The 22,658-nt window shown below is 37.2% G+C and overlaps 12 protein-coding genes across 12 annotated transcripts; 8 read left to right on the top strand and 4 right to left on the bottom strand.

Moving 5' to 3' along the window:
* Window positions 1–29: 29 nt before the first annotated feature.
* On the bottom strand, window positions 30–1,397 carry C9374_010592 (uncharacterized protein; the record flags this gene model as incomplete). Its single annotated transcript, XM_044686153.1, has 2 exons — window positions 30–1,097; window positions 1,152–1,397. The coding sequence occupies 2 exons, from the start codon at window positions 1,395–1,397 to the stop codon at window positions 30–32; spliced, it is 1,314 nt and encodes a 437-aa protein (XP_044543747.1).
* A 273-nt stretch (window positions 1,398–1,670) lies between these two features.
* C9374_010591 (uncharacterized protein) lies at window positions 1,671–5,033 on the top strand (the record flags this gene model as incomplete). Its single annotated transcript, XM_044686152.1, has 1 exon — window positions 1,671–5,033. One exon carries the CDS (start codon window positions 1,671–1,673, stop codon window positions 5,031–5,033), a length of 3,363 nt encoding a protein of 1,120 aa, XP_044543746.1.
* A 56-nt stretch (window positions 5,034–5,089) lies between these two features.
* C9374_010590 (uncharacterized protein) lies at window positions 5,090–6,016 on the top strand (the record flags this gene model as incomplete). The annotated part of the gene is made up of 1 exon (XM_044686151.1): window positions 5,090–6,016. One exon carries the CDS (start codon window positions 5,090–5,092, stop codon window positions 6,014–6,016), a length of 927 nt encoding a protein of 308 aa, XP_044543745.1.
* Window positions 6,017–6,371: 355 nt separating this feature from the next.
* C9374_010589 (uncharacterized protein) lies at window positions 6,372–7,862 on the top strand (the record flags this gene model as incomplete). Its single annotated transcript, XM_044686149.1, has 1 exon — window positions 6,372–7,862. One exon carries the CDS (start codon window positions 6,372–6,374, stop codon window positions 7,860–7,862), a length of 1,491 nt encoding a protein of 496 aa, XP_044543744.1.
* A 99-nt stretch (window positions 7,863–7,961) lies between these two features.
* C9374_010588 (uncharacterized protein) lies at window positions 7,962–8,937 on the bottom strand (the record flags this gene model as incomplete). The annotated part of the gene is made up of 4 exons (XM_044686148.1): window positions 7,962–8,078; window positions 8,182–8,279; window positions 8,364–8,655; window positions 8,926–8,937. 4 exons carry the CDS (start codon window positions 8,935–8,937, stop codon window positions 7,962–7,964), a joined length of 519 nt encoding a protein of 172 aa, XP_044543743.1.
* An 851-nt stretch (window positions 8,938–9,788) lies between these two features.
* On the top strand, window positions 9,789–11,375 carry C9374_010587 (uncharacterized protein; the record flags this gene model as incomplete). The annotated part of the gene is made up of 1 exon (XM_044686147.1): window positions 9,789–11,375. One exon carries the CDS (start codon window positions 9,789–9,791, stop codon window positions 11,373–11,375), a length of 1,587 nt encoding a protein of 528 aa, XP_044543742.1.
* Window positions 11,376–11,682: 307 nt separating this feature from the next.
* On the top strand, window positions 11,683–12,618 carry C9374_010586 (uncharacterized protein; the record flags this gene model as incomplete). The annotated part of the gene is made up of 1 exon (XM_044686146.1): window positions 11,683–12,618. One exon carries the CDS (start codon window positions 11,683–11,685, stop codon window positions 12,616–12,618), a length of 936 nt encoding a protein of 311 aa, XP_044543741.1.
* Window positions 12,619–12,711: 93 nt separating this feature from the next.
* On the bottom strand, window positions 12,712–13,884 carry C9374_010585 (uncharacterized protein; the record flags this gene model as incomplete). Its single annotated transcript, XM_044686145.1, has 1 exon — window positions 12,712–13,884. One exon carries the CDS (start codon window positions 13,882–13,884, stop codon window positions 12,712–12,714), a length of 1,173 nt encoding a protein of 390 aa, XP_044543740.1.
* A 192-nt stretch (window positions 13,885–14,076) lies between these two features.
* On the bottom strand, window positions 14,077–14,894 carry C9374_010584 (uncharacterized protein; the record flags this gene model as incomplete). The annotated part of the gene is made up of 2 exons (XM_044686144.1): window positions 14,077–14,190; window positions 14,280–14,894. The coding sequence occupies 2 exons, from the start codon at window positions 14,892–14,894 to the stop codon at window positions 14,077–14,079; spliced, it is 729 nt and encodes a 242-aa protein (XP_044543739.1).
* A 396-nt stretch (window positions 14,895–15,290) lies between these two features.
* Window positions 15,291–16,844, top strand: C9374_010583 (uncharacterized protein; the record flags this gene model as incomplete). The annotated part of the gene is made up of 2 exons (XM_044686143.1): window positions 15,291–16,190; window positions 16,281–16,844. 2 exons carry the CDS (start codon window positions 15,291–15,293, stop codon window positions 16,842–16,844), a joined length of 1,464 nt encoding a protein of 487 aa, XP_044543738.1.
* A 60-nt stretch (window positions 16,845–16,904) lies between these two features.
* On the top strand, window positions 16,905–18,818 carry C9374_010582 (uncharacterized protein; the record flags this gene model as incomplete). The annotated part of the gene is made up of 1 exon (XM_044686142.1): window positions 16,905–18,818. The coding sequence occupies one exon, from the start codon at window positions 16,905–16,907 to the stop codon at window positions 18,816–18,818; it is 1,914 nt and encodes a 637-aa protein (XP_044543737.1).
* A 303-nt stretch (window positions 18,819–19,121) lies between these two features.
* Window positions 19,122–22,475, top strand: C9374_010581 (uncharacterized protein; the record flags this gene model as incomplete). Its single annotated transcript, XM_044686141.1, has 1 exon — window positions 19,122–22,475. One exon carries the CDS (start codon window positions 19,122–19,124, stop codon window positions 22,473–22,475), a length of 3,354 nt encoding a protein of 1,117 aa, XP_044543736.1.
* Between the last annotated feature and the right edge of the window lie 183 nt (window positions 22,476–22,658).

Below are 22,658 nucleotides of genomic sequence, written 5' to 3'. Positions count from 1 at the left end.
TGTGAGGTTTGGTCACCAAATATATTTGATTATTTGGTTATGGAACTTTTGGAATCCACACTTTCAGGCATTTCACCATGCTCATGAATCTCCAATTCAATGGAATTCACGTGGTCGTTGCCTTGCTCATGTTTGTGAAGGTTGTCTTTGTCTTTCTTTAAGTTTTTCCTATAATAATACACTATTTGAAACAAAATAAATGAATCCATGCACACATTGACAGATGTTTCCAACAAAAACGGTAAACGCATCATTAAATAATTTCCATTAAATGAAAACAACCAAATAGAAGCCACATAACTTGAGTTCCCCAACACAGCCAATGAAAAGAATATTCTTGAAACACCCTCAGCACTGCCTCGTTTGAAATTCTTATAAATTTGAGGAGGTCTCGATCCCAAATAAAGTAATGCACACAACCAGCCAATTGTGTATCCAACAATGGACATGGGAGTATTGGGTGGGAAAACAAATGCGTCATGCTTGGCCCAATCCTCTTCTCGACTCGATGAGTTACTGGTCTTACTTATTGACTGTGTTTCCATGACATTCATTTCAGTGCTGAATAGTTTTCTTCCAATATGGGTGGAGGAGGTTGTGTAAATTCGTTGTGGATAGACCATTGATTCGTCATTGCTTTTCGAGTTAGGGGAAAAAGTTTCTTGTTGTAAATTCCATATTTTAAATCTAAACGAAATCATAATAACCAATAGGACCAGGATCAAGGCATATCCAACCTTAATATTTAGTTTCGTTGGGCTGGGTATTGTTTTTGTGACATTTGGATTTAATAAAGTCACTTGATGATTGTCGTGATGGATGTCATCCTCCTCATGATGATAAAGATGCTCTTCGTTGTCATTGATAGAAAGTTGTTGGTTGCCTCGTTTCTTCCTTTGTTCCGACCATTTAAGAAGATATTTTTTAACTACAAGATAATAAAAGTATTGAAATAGGACAATAATGTCAGTGGATACAAAATATAAAGCGACAATGATTTGGGTCGTGAGCTGTCTCGATAAGATGCATGAAATGAAGTTACTGCTATCAGATATGAAAGCTTGTAACAAAAAACCTAAACTGAGAGAAGTGGCGTCCTATCAAGAAACACTGGACTGTCATTCATAAAAAATTTTAAAAATTTGACATACCTTGTTTTTGAAATTTGCATAAATTTGAGGAAAGATGGCACACATCCAAAACAACAAACTTGCAAGTCCAACGTAAAACGATGCTTGTTCTCTGGCGGAATGGACACACTCACCAAAAACAATATATATCCATTTGATATATTGAAGGCCATCGGGGTCAAATTCTAAACAATTTGTGTTATTGGACGATGAATTGGTGACGATTTCGGTAAGAGTCGGAGCTAATGATTGCAAGTTGACGGTCATTGAAAGGAGGTCAATGAAGGTTTTTTTGTATTTGATTTGTAAAGGCTGGAGTCCAAAAAGAGACTTCATCAATTTTAAAAAGTTACAGCGAACGGGAATCGAACCCATGACCTTCAGCGTGTAAAGCTGACGATCTAACCGACTGATCTACCGCTGCTTACATTAAACCTTACTGTTTCTCCTACTTCGATGTGGACAGTTGAATGACTTGATCGCTCAGCTGTAGTTGTGTTGAAAGCTCAAAGTAATCGAAAAAAAATTCGCTCAAGAACTATGAATTGGAATGAAGCTGCGGACTCGTTCAGGGCCAAGGTTTTGAGAAGCGGATTATTTGATCCACCTGTTGCTTCTTCGCTTATTGCTCAGACACCCAACGAGCCTAGCAATACAACGAATGTTTGGTCCTCCTCTGTTGCATCTTCCAGTCCCCAGTTTTTGTTTTCAAACATAAGACGACCATCAGATCAGCAACAACATTCTTTATCATCTGTTTCATCAAAACCCGAGGACATGAGCCTTCGTTTAACCCCGAAATATGAAATGCCCCATGTATCTACTCCTCTCAAAGACAGCTTTTACAACAGAAGTAATACGTTTACATTAAATACAGACAGATCAACGACCCCAGAGGTCGATCATTTAAAAAACTCATATTTATCCTTACGACAACAGGAAGAAGAACAAAGGAAGAAGGAATTGATTCTTGAGCAAGGAAAGCATGATCTACACAAAACAATCAACATTAGCCCTAGTCTTATCTATCCTAACTCCAGTTCCCCTTCAACGCAGTTTTTAAACCATTCAAGCTCAAAAGAAACTGTGATACCTCCTTCCTCTATTCTTTCCTCCAGGAACCTCTTCGGATCTAGACTTCATGAACCTAAAATCAACAACTATGATAACATTGGACTTGCACGAGGAAGAAAAATAGAATTAATCTATGAACGAAATTCACCGGATGTTGAATTAGTGAAACAAAGGATCAATGAAAGAGAGGTAAAAACACAAACCCCGGACTTTGAAATAGATGTAGCGACTCAAACTGAACTGTTTGTACCTTCGGATCATCAAAAAGATAGTCCTAAACGGGTCATCAAGATTAAGGACAAGGGTACAACCACAAATCTGGATGAAAAAAGCAAAATTACTTTTCCGACCAATGATGCGTCAAGCACCGAATGGATCAACGCACGATTTAAAGTGGAAGATCACCTTTTTGAACAACAGCATGAGCCTAAAAATTCACAAAATGAGCTGAAGAGCACTCTTAAAAGTGAGCACGCAGAAACACAAACACCAAGTCCTTCAAAAAAGAAAAAGAAGAAGACAAAGAAAAAGAAACCCAAATCATACGATTTATCACAATTTTTGGAGGAGTACGATCTACCACAACCTTCGATTAGCTCGACACCAATTTCTGGTAAAGTTTCGTCCGGAACTCAATCGTCTCCACAACTGGATAACAATGGAACACGGGATGAGCTGCCCTCGCAAGGTGTGCCTGTGGACAGTTCTGTTTCCATTCCAATCAATTCAGGAGAGTCTGAGCATGCTATTCCTCTTCAAAACGAAACATCGCAATTATTTAAGGAGGATGAGGATAAAAGGCTGACTTGCGGTAAAAAAGCATCAATTTCCCAAGAGGAGGATCTGTTAGACGAAGACAACGCTGTGCCTATTGACATTCTGCGACATTCTCCAGAGAAGGTTGAACTGTCACTCACAAACACCTCAGCAACTGGCAGCTTATTCGCGACTAGTCCCCTTCGAAATACGATAGGAGGAGAGAATTCAGAGGACACTTCAAAAACTCCTTCAGCAGTAACTGCAAGCTCCGCAACAACGTACCACTCTGCAGTACAAGGTGTTATGGGTACAGGAGTATTATCTTCAACTTTCGCCTCCTCAACACAATCCAATTCTACCTCAACAACCCTCCCCGCAAGTACAACAGCTCCATCTTTACCGGTGTCGACAGATGCTGGATCATCTACAGTACAATATGAGGATGAAACTGACAGCGATGATGATACGGGCGCAGGTTATGTGGGTGGATTAAACCAGCTCTCTTTGGGAGATTCAGAGTTAACAACTCAATCATTGTCAAATAGTGATTTCAAGCAACATGGTGAAGACGTCATTTCAAGAAACACCACCAGCAATACAACAACAAGCGATGGTACGCGGTACTCAGAACCTTCATGTTCTCATCATCATGCTTTTTCTTCAGCCGAAACACAAGGTAATGAACTTGGATTACCTTTCTTGAACAAGGAAAACACCTTTGAATCCGAAAACCCTCCTTGTTCAACTAGCAAGGATGAAGAAAATAATGAAAGAAACTCGGTAACAGAGCTGGAGAAAACTTGCAAACCCACCGAGGAATTACAGTCACAACAAACAACTGAACATTTAATAACAAATGTCTGGAAAACAGAATCTGAAGAGGATGTCTCAAACTCAACCACTGTACTAGTTCAGTATTACAATGATGAAAAAGAGGAAGAAGCTATTGCACAGCTTTCAGATGAAAGCAGCAAGCATCATATCGTTTTGAACGGAAGCCTTCCACCAACAGTGGCAACAGCAAATGAATCTGAGGAAACCATAAACATCAGTACCCAAGCAGAGGTTATTACAGCTATGGAAGAGCCAAACAAAGGTAGTTCAGACCAGCCCATCTTAGCCGTCGGTGAGGCAGACCTCAACGACAATACACATCCATTCCTTGATGAAACCCAGCACGAAACAAGCAAAGATAACCAAGATATACTTGAGACTGCCCTTGAACCAACCACATCAACACCTATTACAGAAACGACAGAAATTCTTTTTCAGTCAGGGATGTTTAAGGGAGACGTTGAAAATGGTGTACCACATGGGAAAGGCTTATATTATACAAAAGATGGTACCAGTTATGATGGTGGATGGATCCAAGGCAAAAGAAACGGAAAAGGAAGACTGGAATACCCTGACGGCTCAGTTTATGAAGGAGAGTTTTTAAATGATATGAGACACGGTCATGGACACTACACAACTCCAAACTACGTGTACGAAGGTTTGTGGGCAAATGACAAGAGAAACGGTCAAGGAATGATAGAATATGTTTTTGGTGACAAATATGATGGCTGTTTTACAAATAACTTTCCCGACGGCAAAGGCCAATATTGTTTCTGCGACGGATCCATTTATACAGGAGAATTTAAACATGGATGGAGGCATGGAGTAGGTACAATTCAATATGCTGATGGTATTACGAAATATGAAGGTGAATGGGATTGTGACAGAAGAACAGGAAATGCAAAAATTGTGTATTTGGAAGGGGTGTATACTGGTCAAGTAAAAGATGGAAGACGACATGGAAATGGATCATTTACATACTCAAACGGTGATGTTTATGAAGGACATTGGGAAAATGACAAGAAACATGGTAAAGGAGTATACTACTTTGGGTCATTAAAGTCAGGATCGTACTTTAGAGGTGAATGGAAAAACGGAGTTAAGCACTGCACCGGCGTTATGACGTCCACAAAATATATTCCTATGACGCCTCCAAAGAAGGGACTCAGACCTATATCCACATCTTTCGAAGAAGTATGGCATGAAGGACAGCTAGCTCAAAAGAAATTACTTTAAGAACTTGTCAACAACTATTGATAAAAAAAATAGAACACTGCCAGCTTCAATCGAAAATGCCCATTCCCAAACTATCCACTCAACCCTGTCATCAGCAAAAAACCTTTCGGAGCCATAAAGTTACAAATTCATATTCAGGATCAACACACACCCACTCTGATTCTTTAATATCCCTTCTCTCATGCTTCGGAGTGAAAGTCAATTTACGACCAATCAAATTTGCAATCCAACAAACCAAGGACAAACCAACCCGGAGCACTGTACAACAAATTAAAGAACAATTACAAATTTCATCAAACGATCACCCTATTTCCATCACAAAGAACTTGCATGATGAATTATTTCGAATTAAATTTTCTACAGCCTCGATTGGACACTATCACAGTTCAAGGGATTACCTCACACTTGAGCTCTACAAACAAATAGAAACGTCGTTAGAGAAATCAGAACCAATCGATGTCATGACTATTGAAATTGAATTTTTGAAAGCTTCACCGAGTGATCTCTTAAAATACTTTTCTTCCACATCCACACAAAGTATTGAAGAACAATTATTAAATCAATTAGTAGAAATTTTAGACGTAGATGAAAAAAGAAAACATGTCTATATCCGAATCCGAAGGGACTGTAATCACAACACCTCAGAGATCTTTGACCCCATTGATTACAGATATTTATTAATGGGCAAAATTGACAGCTCCAATCATGCTTTCCTCTTTGACGTGAGTGGTTTCTCGCAAAATGACAAGACAGTTCCAAAATCTGTTGATCATTTGTATGAATTGTGTACACCAGCCAATGTTAGAAACAAGAGTTTTCAGTCTGATGACAACAACGATTGTGGTATCCAAAGAATTCTCATTGGATGTTTTTTGACAAGTATGACAACCACAAAAAGAAAAAACAAACGAGGTGGTCCTATTGGAACAAAATCTCTATACTATACCACCAATCCGTATCATTTATTCAAATCCCAATCGTGAAATTGTTGTCATGGCACAATCAGCAAGCACGGATCGAATTGGGCAGACCTACTCTGGAAAAATTCACACAGGATACTACAGTTTTGAGACAAATTCTAGATTAAGAACGAATTACGTTAGAGATTGCTTGCCTTATTTCAAATCTTGTGTCATACAGACTGTTTACCATACACCATCAAGGACACATTGACCACAGAAGGTGTTCGTCGACGGAATGCCTCAAATAACATGCGCTCACTTACGACATTTGACGTGTCGAGATGACAAACCGAATTTCGTTATTTTCCCGCCCAACTGTAAACGTTACAGAACACCCCTCCTTTAAATTTTTTAAAAAAAATTGATTCATTCATAAATGAGTAGTGTGGCAAGCAGTAAAACATCGACAGCCTCCCAGAAGAGAGAGAAGCTGAAGGCATTATTGAGCGATAAGGTGTTGGATTTGATCAAGAAAGGAAGCAAGGACGTAAAAATTACTCCCGAAGTTTTGACTCTCATTTCAAAAGAAGTGGAGGCTTTGATTAAGGAAGGCAAGGGCTCCGAATCCGAATTGAAGAGTATTGCAACAAAGGCAAAGAATTTACTCCCAAGGAATACTAGCTCGGCTGGATCGAAACCATCGGTTCCTCCGATCGACACAAGAAGCGTTGCTTCTCGACAAAGCGACTCTCACAATGAAGAACATTCCCATACCAGCGACGTCAAAGCATCCAAAGAAGAGGAAGAGGAAGAAGTGGTGATCACAACATTAGGAGGCCAATTTGGAGGTGGTATCAAGAAGGCGGCCAAACCAAAGACAAAACCAACCACTGGTGACGACATCTGGGCTGCTATCGCACTAAAGGATACGGAAGAGTATCACAGGGAACAACATGATGAGTTTTTGCGCCAAAAGAACAAGCAGGTTGAGCTTCGACAAACTTTAAAACAACAAGCAGAGGAGAATAAGCGTCAACAAGAACTTAAGAAGCAAATGGAGCAAAAATATGTTGAGGAGCAACAAGAAATTGTAAAGAGAGAAATTGAGGAAGAAAAGAAAAAGGAGGAAGAACGCAAACAACGAATTATCGAAGAAAAAAGAGTTCGAGACCAACAATTAGAGCAGTCTAAAATGAGAAAGCAAATGATTGAGCATAAGAAAAAGGAAGAAGAAGAAGAGTTGGTTCAAAAATTGAAAAAGCAAATTACTAAAGAAAAGGAAAAAGAACTCAAAACACGAGAGCACAACAAGAAAGAGCTGTCTTCGTTCCTTGCATACAATGATACAATCAAAGCAAGAAAAGAGGAGGAAGCAAAGAAAGAGATTGAAGAAGACATTAAAGCTTTGAAAGCCTATGAAGAAAAGCAACGTCAACAAGAATTACGACGTGAAATGGAAATGAAAAAGATGTACGAAAGACAAAGTTTTTCAATTGCTTTGGCAACTAAACTAGAGGCTAATTTGGACGAAAAAGCCAAGGAAGACGAGAAGAAGGCAGAACGTATTCAAGCCGAAATGGAAATGAAGAAGGATTTGGAGCAAAAACAGAAGCTGGAGAAATCGAAAAAGCAGAAGGAAGAAATTATGGACACTCTTGCCAAACAAATTCAAAACAAGTTTGACACAAGAAAAGAGCAATTTACTCAAGAGCAACAAATGAAGAAACAAATTGAAGAGGACATCAAAAAGGCAGAACAAGAAGAAAAAGAGCGAAGAAAGAAGTTCAAAGAAAACCTAAAGAATCAACGTGAAGTGCTTAATTCACAAGTCAAACAAAAGCAAGAATTTTCAGCAAAAGCCAGTGCCATGTCGGAAACTGAAATGAAGCTGAATAGTGATAGGCTGAAGAAGATTAATGTTTTGTAAATTACACCATCTAGATTTTGTTGAATTTTTAGAGTCATCATCTAACTTTATAAATTAATTTTGATTGTACATAAATCCTAGCAATGGTTTCAGGTCAACTTAATTTAAGCATCCTAAATAATCTTCCTTAATTGTACCAATAGCGAAAAGTCCATTAGCCTCAGTTTTGACACCCATAATTTTCAATCGAACTTCCTTATCTTCCATAATGGATACCTACAAGATGATGATGATTGGTATTACGTGCAATAATTATTCATTGAGAAAAGATCCAATGGTAGTTGTGTAATCTTGATTTTTCGAATTATTTAAAACTTACTTGTGCTTCCTCGGAGACAAATCTTGGTGGTGAGTGATCTGGATCATATTTCATGTCATCAGGAATACCGTGTCTACTAACGAATACAGGTAATGGACCTGTCAACATGAATTGTAAAAAATCATTCAATCATCAAGATTCCACTAATGGTCACATCCTTGTTCAATACTTGATCTACATACCAACATTAGCGAAAAATCCAACTTTTGTCACCTTTGTAACAGTGGCATCACAGACCTCTCCTTTGAATGGCTTAAACACTACTGCTTTATAATTGATTGGGAATGTAGCATATCCTGATGATTCACCAATCTTTCCTTGCCCAATTTTAGTAATTTCCGTAACGGAAACGATGTATCCTGTTCTTCCTGTACATTGACCTTCCACATCGTTTTGAAGACGAGCACGAAGAGTACGAGTAAGCTCAGGGCCGAAAAATTTGGGATGCAAACGAATGTTCTTATCCAAATCCACCTTTGAAAAACACACAATGAATGGATGATGAAAAATTCATAAAAGTAAAAATGTTAATGAATCATCGGATGGTCATTGTTTGCGATTTTGAATGTATTGTAGAGATATTAATTTGATCAGAACAATATCATCATCAACAATATTCGGGTTGTTGTATATTCAAAGCCGATATTCAATCAGTCATCCCATTGTCATAATAACATTATGGATCGTCATGTCATACGGACTAGGTAAGCCTCTTTTCCATCTCGACGAATCAGCAATACCTACCAAAAAGAACATTTTTTTAATTAAAATTTATTTCACAAGTTTCACTCTCTTGGTGATGAGCATCAGCGGAAACGTTCTTCAAGTATCAAGTTCATGATGAAAATTACTTTCAAACAATGGATCACTCAAAATGGATGAGCTGATGTTGTCCCTTTTCATCTCACCATGATGATACAATTTGCTTTCATAGAAAAATTAAAGTTTTCGTATCATCACAGCAGCCAAATAATTTTTTCAATCAAATTCAAAAAATGGCAAAGAAGAAGGCAAAGACCATCCTCATCAAACTTGTGTCCAGTGCCAAGTCTGGATTCTTCTACACTACAACAAAAAACACACAAAATATTCAGAGAAAGCTCGCTTTTAGGAAATACGACCCAATAGTGGATAGACATGTGCTGTTTACGGAAGCCAAGGTGAAGAAGTAAATTAATTCTTTTCCGTGTTTTTAGAGCCTAGTACGATGATGAACGGAACTAGTAAATATTCCAAAACCATTTTCTTATAATTTCATCATCAAATCACTCAACAGTTTCCCTTCCGAACATTCCTTCTCAATTGCTAGTATAAAACTAATTTTATTTACATTAAAGTGGATCATTTCGAAATCATTTTGTTCTTCAATTCTCAACATAACAAGCAGAAGCTTCCTAGCACCAACGAAAACAACATTCGCTAAAAAAGTACAATATTTTGCGTCGACCGGGAATTGAACCCGGGTCACGGCGATGGCAACGCCGTATTCTACCACTAAACCATCGACGCTTCTTGGTTTTGTCCTAAATTACCAGATTTTAATAAAATGTGTTGCACTTCTCTTCTGGAAGAGCTACACTTGAAGGAGATAATTTCATCACGAAAAAATGTTTCCTCATCCCTCTTCTCATTACACATCACCCCACCAACAACAGAGTCGTGTATCTTCATACAACACCACTCCCTTCGGATCAGGTTCCTCTCCTTCTTTTTCCGTTGCTGATTTACAGCAATATTTACAGGAGAAGAGAGTTGAAGAATTATTTGTAAGCTTGATGCAAGCCATTTGTTTGGAACGTCCCCAACACATCATTCCGTTCCTTCATCAGAAATTGACTCAAATTGAAAGCTTTGCTGGTGTTGTTTCTCATCAACAAGTACCCTCACAGCCACAGCAACAACAAATTTATACAACCACAGCACCATCATCATACAATAACAGCATACAACAACAACCTCCACAGCCACAACAACAACAAGCTTATTCTTTTGGATCCTCACAACCAAAGCAATCTACTGGCACTAAATCCCCTCCATCAATTGGAATAAATAATTCCGTCCAACAACAACCAGCAAAATCTCCTTCTCCATTCAGTTGGGACAGTAGAAGTGCTTTCACAGATACTGGAGAAGTTGCTACTGAAAAACCCTCCAAGTCCAATGGGGATGCTTCTGTTCGCTTTGCTGTTCCTTCTCCAAGTTCAAGTGCTTTGGCTGAAAACAGTTCAGGCATTGATTGGAACGAAAGCGAGAATCGTAGAAGAAGATATTCCATTTCTGTAGCGAGAAGACGAGCTGTTAGTAGTGAAGTGTTAGACGAATCAAAGCCATTAACCGCAGAAGAGTTACAAGTCCATCACAAAACTCCAGAAGAATTTTCCAAGCTTAAAGAAGCTTTGTCATCGAACGCTCTTTTCACTTCATTGGAACCAGAGGATCTAAAAATTATCTTGGACACCATGTTTGAAGTAAATGTTAAAAAAGGAGACACCATCATTCGTCAGGGAGATGAACAAGGCGATTTGTTCTATGTAATTTATAGTGGAGAGTGTGAAGCACTCAAAAAAACAGGTAACGAAGAGAAAGTAGTTAAGGAATATTCAGCAGGAGATTCATTTGGAGAATTGGCTCTTATTTATGGAACTCCAAGAGCAGCTACTGTTCGCTCCAAGACTGACTGTAAATTATATGCTATCGATCGTGTCACATTCCGTCGTATTGTCATGCTAAATACTAAGCGTAAACGTGAAATGTATGAAGACTTTTTGAAACGTGTTCCAATTTTAGAAACTCTAACTGATTATGAGAGAATGACTGTTGCAGATGCTCTCGTTCAAGAAACATACGATGCTGAAGACGACAAGGGCCGCTATATCATCCGACAAGGAGACCGAGGAGATGCCTTCTACATTATCATTGAGGGCGAAGTTGTCGTCAAAAAGAAAGCGAATCTTGCTGATGTAAATGCTCCAGAAGAAGAGTTGACTAGATTAAGTGTTGGTGATTACTTTGGAGAAATTGCTTTGCTAACAGACCAAACTCGTCAAGCAAGCGTAGTTATTCCTGAGGACGCTAGTGAAAATGTTAAGCTTGTTAGACTTAATAGAAAGGACTTTAAGAGTCTGTTGGGCCCTTGCGAGGAAATCTTGAAGAGAAATATGAGACTTTACACTCAATATGTGACTCAAATTTAAGCATGACTGTTTTTATTGACTAACTGACCTACTAATAAATATTTGGACGATAAATAATCCACAAATTTCTTGTTTCTGCTTGAGTCTTTTTGGTTTCTAAAGAATTTAAACCTCCGCCAATTTGTTCGTTCGTTCACCAAATAGCACGTACTATCTAGGCGCAGTTTTCTGAAAACAACTTTCTGCGTCACAGCACGCATAAACTATTGTTCACCATCTGAGATATGCTTTAAAATAGATGGACTCGTTGGACCTTTTCCAACTCAAAAAAACAATTCTATCAAACTATATTGACAAGCTCATAGAAATGTCCTCACAACCATCCTCAAACAGCACTTATTCCAATGTTTTCATTGTAGGTTCCACTGGAACAGTTGGAAAACATGTCACAAAAGCATTCCTACAATACCATCCTCATGCTCAAATCAAAATTTTGGTAAGAAAAGAGAGTGAGGAAAAGGCCTCTGAGTTGAGACAATTAGGAGCCCAAATCGTGAACGGAGATCTCACCACCATTGCTCCTCAAGAACTTGATCAAATTTTACATGGATCTGATGTTATTGTGAGCACTGTGTTCGGCGATGCAAGTACCATCGTTGATGGTCAACTCAAATTATTAGAGTCTGCCAAGAGAGTTGGTGTGAAAAAGTTCCTTCCCTCAAGTTTTGGTGTCAATTCCAACAAACTTGAATATGGCGACTTACTTCCCAATGACAACAAGAAGAAGTTTGCTGATGAATTGGTGAAAAGTGGTTTAGAGTACGTCTTTGTCAACACTGGTCTCTTTTACTCGTACGCCACACTTCCGAATTTCCTATTCGAATTCGATAAGGACACTAACACTGTGAAATTTGATGGCGACTTGAATGCTCCATTAACTATGACTGATTTGGAAGATATTGGTAAATTCACTGCTGAAGCTGCTCTTAGAAAGGATATCAAGAATCGAGATGTTGATATCAAAGGAGATATCAAGTCCATTAGAGAGGTGGCTACGCTTTTGTATGGTAATGACGTCAAATTTGTCAATGGACTCAATGTTTCAGAGTTGAAACAAGAGATTGATCATAGAATTAAGTCTGGTGTTCAACCACAGGATTTCTTCTCCCTTTTAGTGTTGCAATTGAGATGGATTTTCGCAACTGGAAAAACTGCTCCTGAAAAGTATGCCAATGATGAATTGTTTCCAACTATCCAACCAAAAAGCTTTGTAGAATTTGCTGCTACTCTTCCCAAACAATAATATATTTCACATGAAAGATTGTAGATCATAGTTTTGTAAATAAAAACATGTAAACCTTAAATTGTTGACTTGATTGGATATCAGTAAATCCTTTCACTTGAAAAATTGAATTCTAAAGCTGTCTCTATCTGCAACTAGCAAATCGCCAGTCCTGTCATTCAAGCAAATACCACGAGGAAAACAAAAGTACTCATTTGTGGGTGTGGTATTTACTCTGCTTCCAAAAGATTTCACAAACTCTCCCTCCAATGTGAAAACATTAATTCGATGATTATTACAATCAGATACCATAATATTCTTCGTTTTCTTGTCCACAACCAAGGAAAAAGGTCCATCGAGAGATCCTTCCTCGCTTCCTAAACGACTAAAGTTTTTATACTGCTCCCATTCTCCGCTTAACGATTGCTTAAATATGAAAAGTTGATTACCGGCACTAACCACAAGTTCTCTATCACTTGCCAAGTCTACAGAACAGCATCTGAATTGTAGCTGAATGGATGTAAGGAGAAGGCCAGACTGACTGTTCAATATTTTAACACTCTTTGTGTCAACATCACAAACAAATACTTGATTTTCTGAACGCCAAATTGCAATTCCATATGGCCATTTGAAATCTGTAGTCTTCCAGATGGGGCTCTCGTTACAAGCATTTCGGGTTGTTGGAGTACGACGAGCATTCAATAATTTTCGCATCTCATACTTGTAAACAGCCACTTTAGGTTTTGAACATCCAAATATTAATGCAGTACTATCACTCGTGACTCTTAGAGGCTCTTCAACACATACACAAGTTGGACAGGCCGGTAATGCAATCGTGGTTTTGAACTCTTTTGACACTAAATCAAAAACTCTAATTCCAAACGTGTAGAAATCAGTAACTAAAATACAACCATAGGAAAAGCATATTTTCACGTCCCAAGGACCGTGATCTGGAGGAAGTGGAATGGAATGAAACCATTCAAATTTAGTTGAAAATTCTTTCAGTTCCTTCCAGCGACTTCTCATCTTGTCTTTTAATTTTTCAAATAAATGGTTGAATACTTGTTCATCATCAGGATAACAGTCATTGCACATTGTATGCAAGTCCAATGATGTTGTTGATGGTGATTGCATTAAAAAATCAATTAACGTTAAAATCACACGTTCCGACGAAGGCTTATGTATTCCAAACTCAAACTCTTCTCCGAGCGATGGTTTTTGTTGAATTGTTCTTTGATATTGTTGTACATTATGATATATTGGATCGTCATGATCTTTGGTTACCATTGTTGTTGTATGGTGTGTCATCTTAATGTATTTTTTTGTTTTTGCTTCAATTTACACGAGCAGGTCAACCACAACACAAAAATGGAATCAATAGCAATGAAAGGAAGTTCAATCTTAATTGAGATTCGCGTTGACGACACAATAGAGATCAAGCTCGAATGAATTGAAAAAATAACGAACAAAGTTCAGCGTTTACTCTCTGGTAAGGCGAGTGATGAGAGCTGCCAACTCTTTGTTTTCTTCAGTGATACCATCAGTTCCACAAAATTCTCTCAATAATTGTTCTCTTTTTCCAGTTTCAAAATCCTGTTGTTGTATGTTTTATCATTTCCAAATGTTTCAAATATTTTGTGAAATTTGTAAAAACATAAAAGTATCAATTAAACAATAAATACCTTAAAATCAAATCCAAAACTGCATGTACATCCGCTCATGACAAATCGATCTTCCTCCTTATTCAATAACTCTGCAGCAAACCAACAATCAGGTGGAACAATGCATGAAATATCCACAAAAGTTTGATTCAACAACACTTGTTTCATATCGTTCTTGCAATTACCATAGACAGGAGTTAATAAATTGCCTTCGTGATTTAAATGTCTCACAGAATTTTCTGATGAATCTTGTTGAGTCCAACAATGATTATTTAAAATAAATTTTCCATACTTCTTGTCATCGCTTCTTCCATCCAAGACATGAACAATTAGTGATGAATTTCCACAATAATAATGCCATTGTTCAAATGCTTTGATTTTATGAAAACATGAAAAATCATTTGCTGCGAGTAAATAAAAGATACTCGTGGAAAGAGAACGTTCATGTTCCGAAGTGGCAGCAGCATCATCCGAGAGACTTTCTTTTGGTGAAGAAAAACAAGTTGTGAGAGGATTTCTGAAAATTTCGGAATAAAATCCACCTTCCACGTGAGGCTTCATATCGTACTTGCGAACGTAATGCAAGACTGCTGGTGAATATTGTTGCTGGGTTGTTGGCAAAGCAGAATTTGACATTTTTTTGTTTGTTTGAACAATTGAATTGTTTAGTATCTGTTCCGTTGTTTCTTCGGGGAAGAAAACAGAGAGTACATGAGTGTACTTTTTCCCCAACGATACGACACACGAACCAAAATCTCTTTAATACCGTTTTCCATCTGTGCTTACAAATATGTTGGAAGATTTAACATCCCTAACCAAACCTTTCCCATGATTGTCATCAAGTTCTTGCTTAATTCTTGAATTGCCTTCTCTTAAAAAAATTGTTCGTTCGTTCACTTACAAGCATGCCATCATTCTCTCCGTAGTATGAACCATTCAACGATGCTGGTAACAATTCATTTAATAGATTTCAATGATGATGGTGGCTGTTTGAATCAACAACTCCGAGAGAAATTGGGAGAAAAAATCCGAATGAAACGATGGCGAAAACCCTTTCAAAATTTAATGAAATATTCGCAACGACCTTTAAAAGCTGATGCTCCGTTTGATGTAAAAATATCATACCAACATCAGTGCATTCTTGTGAGTGACAAAAACAAAAAGAGTATTGAAATTTATGATTTACAGTACAGATCATTCATTAGGAGTTTGAAATTCGTGAAAGATGTCAAACCATCGTATTTGTGTGTGGAACATCAAATATTCGAACATGATTCATTACTGGTGGCTTGCTCCAATGACTTTGTTTACAAGTATGATCTGAAGCAATTGCTCTTATTGGAAACAAATACTTATAGACAATCCATGTTAAATGATGGACTTGAGAATTGGAAAGTAGAATGCATCAATCCTTGTGGAATGGATTCAGATTCAACACTCAAGTATGAATGTATTGAAAAGCAATGTATTTACATTTGTGAGCGTACGAGAGGTATTCTTGTTGTGAATTCGCTACAAGGAATTGTTTCACAAATTATTTCAATTTCTTTGTTTTCACAAAGCGTGAAAGTGATTGCAACAGATGAATTACTCGTTTGTGAATATTATCCCAATTTATCATGGGCAACTAGCAAGTTCGTAATTTTGAAGAAAGTGAATAACAACCAAGACGAGGAGCAATGGATCGTTGATAGAACTGTTGGAAAGCAAGGGACAGGTGAAGAAGATATATATTTCCCAATAAGCTTTGATTTTGATCATGTTTCGCGAACGATCATTGTAAGCGATACGTTCAATAATCGTATCCAACTTTTTAACTTCCTTACTGGCAAGCATGTGGGATGTTTTGCTCAAACCGTTTGCAAATGTCTTGGAATTTGTCTGAATGAAACAACTGGCGAGGTATTGTTTGTGAATAATACTTGGAATACTGTATGTACTTTTAAATAAGAGTCGCAATACTTCATTGTATCACGTTGCAACGCGTGTTCTTGCTTTTAATTTTGTTCCATTTCAAGTTAGAAACAAATGCTTGCACACAAATTGATTGGTTGTGCAATAATGGCTGTCGTTTGCGGTTGGTTGTGGTATGGAGCCACTACTTATTTCGAAAAAACAAACAACCATCTTCCAACCATGTCCACATTGAAAAACACAAACTCTATATGTAAAATGTTAGGAATTGCCTTTGGGAGAGATTGTGATCTCTTTATCAATAATTTGGGATCCTCTCAAACAGGTAGATCTGATCATACGTTAAACGCCAATGAATGTCAATTCCTCAACAGTGATTATTTGAAAGATGAACGAGATGCTTTTGAGTTTACGCCACAAACCAAAGTCGCTTTCTTTGTTGGAAGTAGTTCGTATCGCCTTTGGTCGAAACAACAATTCTTTGAAAATGTCAAGGAATATGCTGGAAACGAGAATTTGGAATTTTCACGTCCCGATACTTTGTATGTGCTCAATGAGAAGGAGAAACAACAATCCGGAGGGTATGACGTTTTCGTTGTTTCTTGGAGTAAAATCAAAAAACAAGACGATTACAAACAACACATGATAAAACAGCTCGTACGAGATTTGTAATATCTCGTTCAAGCTTGTCTGTCCTTTTACCTTGAAAATAATGTATTGCGTTGTAAAAAAATGTACAAACGAGACCACAGCCATCTCAATTCTGTAAATAATGGGAATGTAGAGTATGATTTACATGATTTCATTTGTGGTAGTGAGGATGTACCAACAAACAAGAAACAAAAGTTGGTTCCGAGGAGAAAAGACGATGAAATTGTAACATTGATTGTTCTTGATTTTTCTTTTCATCATCGTGATGATGAAAATTGTGAGCCCATTCGAGGATTGGAACTATTATTGAAAAAGAAATTTTTGTTACAACAAACTGGAAAGAAGAAATGGTTGGAAAGTCGAGAATTGGAATATAAAGACTTCTTTCCTGTTGAGTTTATGAACGATAAGAAATTTGTCTTGGATCACATTAAAAAGTATGGCTACGGATTAGGATATGCATCCACTCAACTAAAAGAAGACAAAAATTTTATTTTGGAAGTGGTTCAACAAAAAGGAACTCAATTCCTGTATGCAAGCAACGCTAATAGGAATGATGAAGAGGTGATATTGCGAGCGATAGACCAAGATGCAGGGGTATTGGACTATGTGGAAGATGAACTGAAAACTAACAAGGAATTCGTGTTGAAAGTCGTTCGACAGAATGGAGAGGCGCTGTGGTACGTCGATAGAAAATTACGTCAAGACAGAGGTGTTGTTTCAGCTGCTGTGAAGCAAAATAGTGAAGCATGGTTATATGTAGTGGGAGACGATTTTGACTATTTTGACAACTTTGACAATTTTGAAGATATCGTGATCGAAACAATCAAACAAAATAAGAATGCACTGTCACAGGCTCCAAAGAACCTACTCAAAGATCATGCATTCATGTTAAAAGCGCTAAAACTAATTTTTCCAGAACTAGAGCATTTGGAAGCTTTTGATTATTCCAAGAAAGAAATAATGCTCAAACTTGTTCAAGAATTTGCATTCTTCTTGGAATTTGCAAACAATGAACTTAAAAATGACAAAGACATTATTTTGAACGCTGTCAGCAATGACGGGTTTTCACTTCGTTTTGCTTCTGACGATATGAGGAACGATATTGAAATTGCATTTCGTGCTGTTAACCAAAATGGCAATGCATTGGAATTTGTCTCAAAACAGTTACAAAATGATAAGGAAGTAGTACTAGCAGCTGTAAGAAATGATAGAAATGCTCTTAAATTTGCATCCAAAGAATTGAAAAAAGACAGAGAAGTGGTATTGGCCGCTTTAAGTCATGATCGTACAGGCCCTTTAAATGGAGCAATTAGTAATATATTAGAAGAGTTGAAAAATGATAAGGAGATCGTATTAGCAGTTGTGCGACAACATGGATATAATTTGGTAATGGCATCCCAAGAGTTGAAAAATGATAAGGAGATTGTATTAACAGCCGTAAGAAATGATGGAAGGGCCCTTAGATTTGCATCCAAAGATTTGAAAAACGACAGAGAAGTGGTATTGGCAGCCGTTCGACAAAACGGTTGTGCTCTTCAGTTTGTAAATCATGTGATGAGAGCTGATCAACAAGTTGTGTTAGAAGCCATCAAACAAGACAGTCGTGCTTTAAAATACGCATTCCAGGAACTTGTTCTTGACAAACAGTTCTTGTTACAAGCTTTACAGCTTGGCTGCAAGGACATTCTACAATATGCACCTCAAGGATTTGTGAATGACAAGGAATTTATGTTAAAAGCAGTGAAACTAAATAGTTTGGGAGTACTTGGATACAACAATACATGTTCTGACAAGGAAATCATGTTAGAAGCAGTGAGAAATAATGGATGTGTCTTGGAATTTGCCGACAGTGAAGAATTGCAAAATGATCCAGAGCTTGTGTTGGAAGCTCTTAAATGTAATGGTTTTGTTATGGAGTACCGTGAAGGATTGTATCGAGAAAGAATGGAACATTGTTACTTTGGCGCATATTTGGGAACCAGTCAATACTGACTGGCATTGAAACCACCTCAATCCACAAAATCCACAATGGATCGTCGACTTGGTCAAAATTAATTTGACATGTCATCATCCGCCAAATTCAAAAAATATTCGTTTCAACACGTCGACGTGACGCCTGTCAGCCAAACCACCTCGTGAGCTCCTATGGCTCGCTTCTTGTGATCTGATTTCAAAATTCTTTCATCATTGAAAACTATTAAAATAATAACAATCCAATCATCAACCGAACAGATTCATTAATTTTCATCTGTCAACAATCCCGAATCATCATCCTCTTCGCTCCTCAACAAGAAAATGAGCAACAACGGTCATCGTACGATGAACACTTCTCTCCAAAATCTTTACGATGACTTTTTCAGAGATATTGACTCCAATTCTCCATTACGTAGAATGATTCCGTCACCGGTTCGAACCTCTACTCGAAATTATTCCATGTTGCCGTCATCACGATATTCGGATTATCATTCGAGTGCTCAGAAAAGTTCTAAATTTCAAATCATGTATGCACAACTACCTTTGGAAATGCATTATCATTTAATGTCGTTTTTAGACGAAGCGTCATTGATGAAGATGGCCATGAGTGGAAAGTGTATTTTGGCATTGGTCACCTTGTTTATGATTGGCGGAGGAGGAAGTGAAATGTCAAAATTCAAATCCATTTATTCCTATGCAAGAACAAATCCCAATGAAATGGAGTTTTACAAAATTTCGAACAGTTCATGTCAACAATTGAAAACTCGAATTTCCAAACGATTGCTGTTGATCATGTTGCAGAATTTGAATGATTTGGTTAAAAAAGAAAACAAAAAATCCAATACTGCTTCAATTTCTTCAACCTCGAATGCTAGCAGCTCTACCATCCGCAACACGTACAGTAGCAGTAATTTAACCAAGCAATCACCAAGAGGAAGTCCTGCAAGATTAGAATCAGTGACGTCATCATCAACATCAAATCTGGAAAAAAAGTCATCACTTACTAGAGTTCATTCTGACTTTAATGTCTACTTGTCGAAATTTGATTTGTCGAATGACGTCATGGACAACAACGATGGAATGAATTTTCAATGGATGGAGGAATTCAAAATTCAACACTTTATTTATGACTTTAATGCTCTTGATTTACAGGATTTGACAAGTGTCATTTTGCTCGATAGTTCTGTTATGAACACTTTGAGGAAAACTCTCATTTCCATTGGCGCTTTCAAGAACATTCAAGCCCTCTATTTAACGGTCAATGACACAATTTCACTGGATCTTTTATTTCCCTATGCTGTGAAAAGCTCATCTGGATTCTTTTCTAAATTAATGGGAGGTTCATCTTCAGAGATGTCTCCAGCGATTGGTGTCGCTTCAAGTTCTGTCGATTCACCACCCACTTCATCCTCAACGTTGTTAACGACAACAACAATTCAAGATCCCACTCCTTCCTTATTGAGTTTTGAGGATTTACTTCCTAGAATTAAGGTACTTCAACTCACAAATTACATTCCCAAGAAAAAGTATGAATTGAATCAATTATTGAAACAAACAGTTTCACTCATGAGTTTAGAGATTGAATTTCCACTTCGATTTTTTGCTAAAATTGATCCTTTAAAGTCGAATGAGCATCTTTCGAAAAATTTAACCAATCTTTCCATTGTCAAACCTCCACAATTATTCATGTCAGAATTGGATCCATTCCAAGAATTTCCAAAACTCAAAACATTTAATTATATAATTTTACCAGTGATGGACAATGCTGCTACAAAGATGGTCTTGATGAATATTCTTGAAGGAAATGTTGCAAGCGCGAGTGGATCGACCTCGAAATTAACTGCAAAACTTTTGGATTCCATTTCTTCGTATCACACGGTGATTGAAAATTTTGTGAATCGACTCAAAAATTCAAAGCTTGAAACGATCAATTTTGTACAGAGACCACCCAATCATTCCTCCCCATCAGAAATTACAGAAAAACTGTTTACCTATTTACGAAAAACAGGAGAGCAATCACCCATCATTTTGTTTCCCATGTTAAAAGAGTTAACAACTAATGATTCTCCTTTCGAAGATTTTAAACGCTATTGTGATTCGTGGAGTTTATTACTTTCAGGAGGGCCTTTAACTCACCGATTTCATATTGGCACTGAGAACACTTTAGAGGTTTTGACCTATATTGTTCTCATGGAACATTTGCCATATGGTTTAATGAAACTTGTGAAACATCATTCCAAGTCGTTGCAAAAAATTATATTGGAAGCTCATACTCGGTGTGTCCTCGATCATGCGTTGTTAAGCGTAGATTCAGGATTTTCAAATTTACAATACTTGAGTGTATCTTCGTTTACGGTGACAGATATTGTGAGTTTGTTGAATCCTTTATTGAGAAGTCCAAAGTTAAGACATGTACAACTCAAGGGAATGACTTTTCCAGCCTTGCAAGAGTTGGATAAGAAAGCAATCAAAAGTCAATCATGCAATTCCTCTTCATTGGAAACTTTAGAAATTTCTGATTCTAGCATGTATATTCAATTTTTAATTTGTCTCATTTATCCAATGAGAAAGTCTCTGACACATTTAAAGATTTCCAACTGTACCATGTGTGGAAATTCTCTAACACGAAGTGATATTTATGGTTTAATTGGTTTGACCGAAGAAGAATCAAGCAACGATGTGACACCATCCATTTCTGAGTTCACGCATGTTGATTGTAACACATTGATTCGATTTTCCAAAATTCATACACTCCAAATTGAAAAATCTAGTTTAGGATTCTGCCATGAACTCTTTTCCGTATTTTCCTTTCCATGCATTCATTCAGTCATCATTGGACCTGATATGAAATGCGAAAAAGAATACAATACTTTTCACAGTATTGCTGCGCTTTCCACATTTATTAAGGGCTCAAGTGCAATATACAATAATAATCATCATGAAAAAAGCTCAGATATTAATGGAAGCAGCACAACTTCAACGACTGGAGAACTTTCAACATCTCCAACCTCACCCACATTATTGAGATCTAATACTGCCATGATTGACACTTTTTTCATTCCATCTCTAGAAAATTTTGCCATTCTTCACAATCGATCTAAGGATAGCATGAATGCATCATTTTTCAATACTGATTTGCTTCAAGAGATTTTCAAATATCATGCTCACTCATTGACATGCTTGAAATTGAATGCACCTGTAAATATATCTGCAAACATTTGGAAAGAAGTGTTCACACCAAGTAAGAGACTTTGTCACAATTTAAAAACGCTACATATTTATTCATACAAATTTTCGAATGAAGAGATTCAAGATTTATTGGAATTTTTACGACATTTTAACAATCTTACAGATTTATATATTGAATTAGATGGGAAGAATCCAAGCAATGAATTCTTTGAAAGACTTGAAGAAAAATGCATTAATTTGGAACATGTTGAAATTCTTGGAAACGGATCGAATGATGTCAGTTATCAAAGTTTGCTCAACTTTGTCATTCAACTTAAAAATTTGCAATCTCTCACTCTACATTTTGAACCTCGAGTGACGAATACCTTCACCGGAGTTTCTTCTATTGAAGATTTGAAAACTGTTTATCAATCACGAATTCACAAAGCATCTCCAAAAATTATTTTCCAAAAACCAGTATCAACCCTAGCCAAATATCAACAATGAACGAGTGCAAGTAAAAGGAAATTCCACTTGGATTCAAAATTGTAATGAGCAAATCATCTTGTTCTTCATTTGCTTTGGCAGCGTTTGTTCAATTCCATTTTGAAGATATTCATCCGTTCGTTCGAGGAAATGAAAGATTTATTTCCAAAAGGTTTTGGATGTTTTCGAAACTTCACAAAATTA

The sequence above is a fragment of the Naegleria lovaniensis genome (genome assembly GCF_003324165.1).
Source record: "Naegleria lovaniensis strain ATCC 30569 chromosome Unknown tig044, whole genome shotgun sequence".
In the NCBI taxonomy this organism is placed as follows: Eukaryota; Heterolobosea; class Eutetramitea; order Acrasida; family Naegleriidae; genus Naegleria; species Naegleria lovaniensis.
The sequence above is the reverse complement of the archived record's forward strand: the minus strand, read 5'-3'. Positions and strand labels throughout refer to the sequence as shown.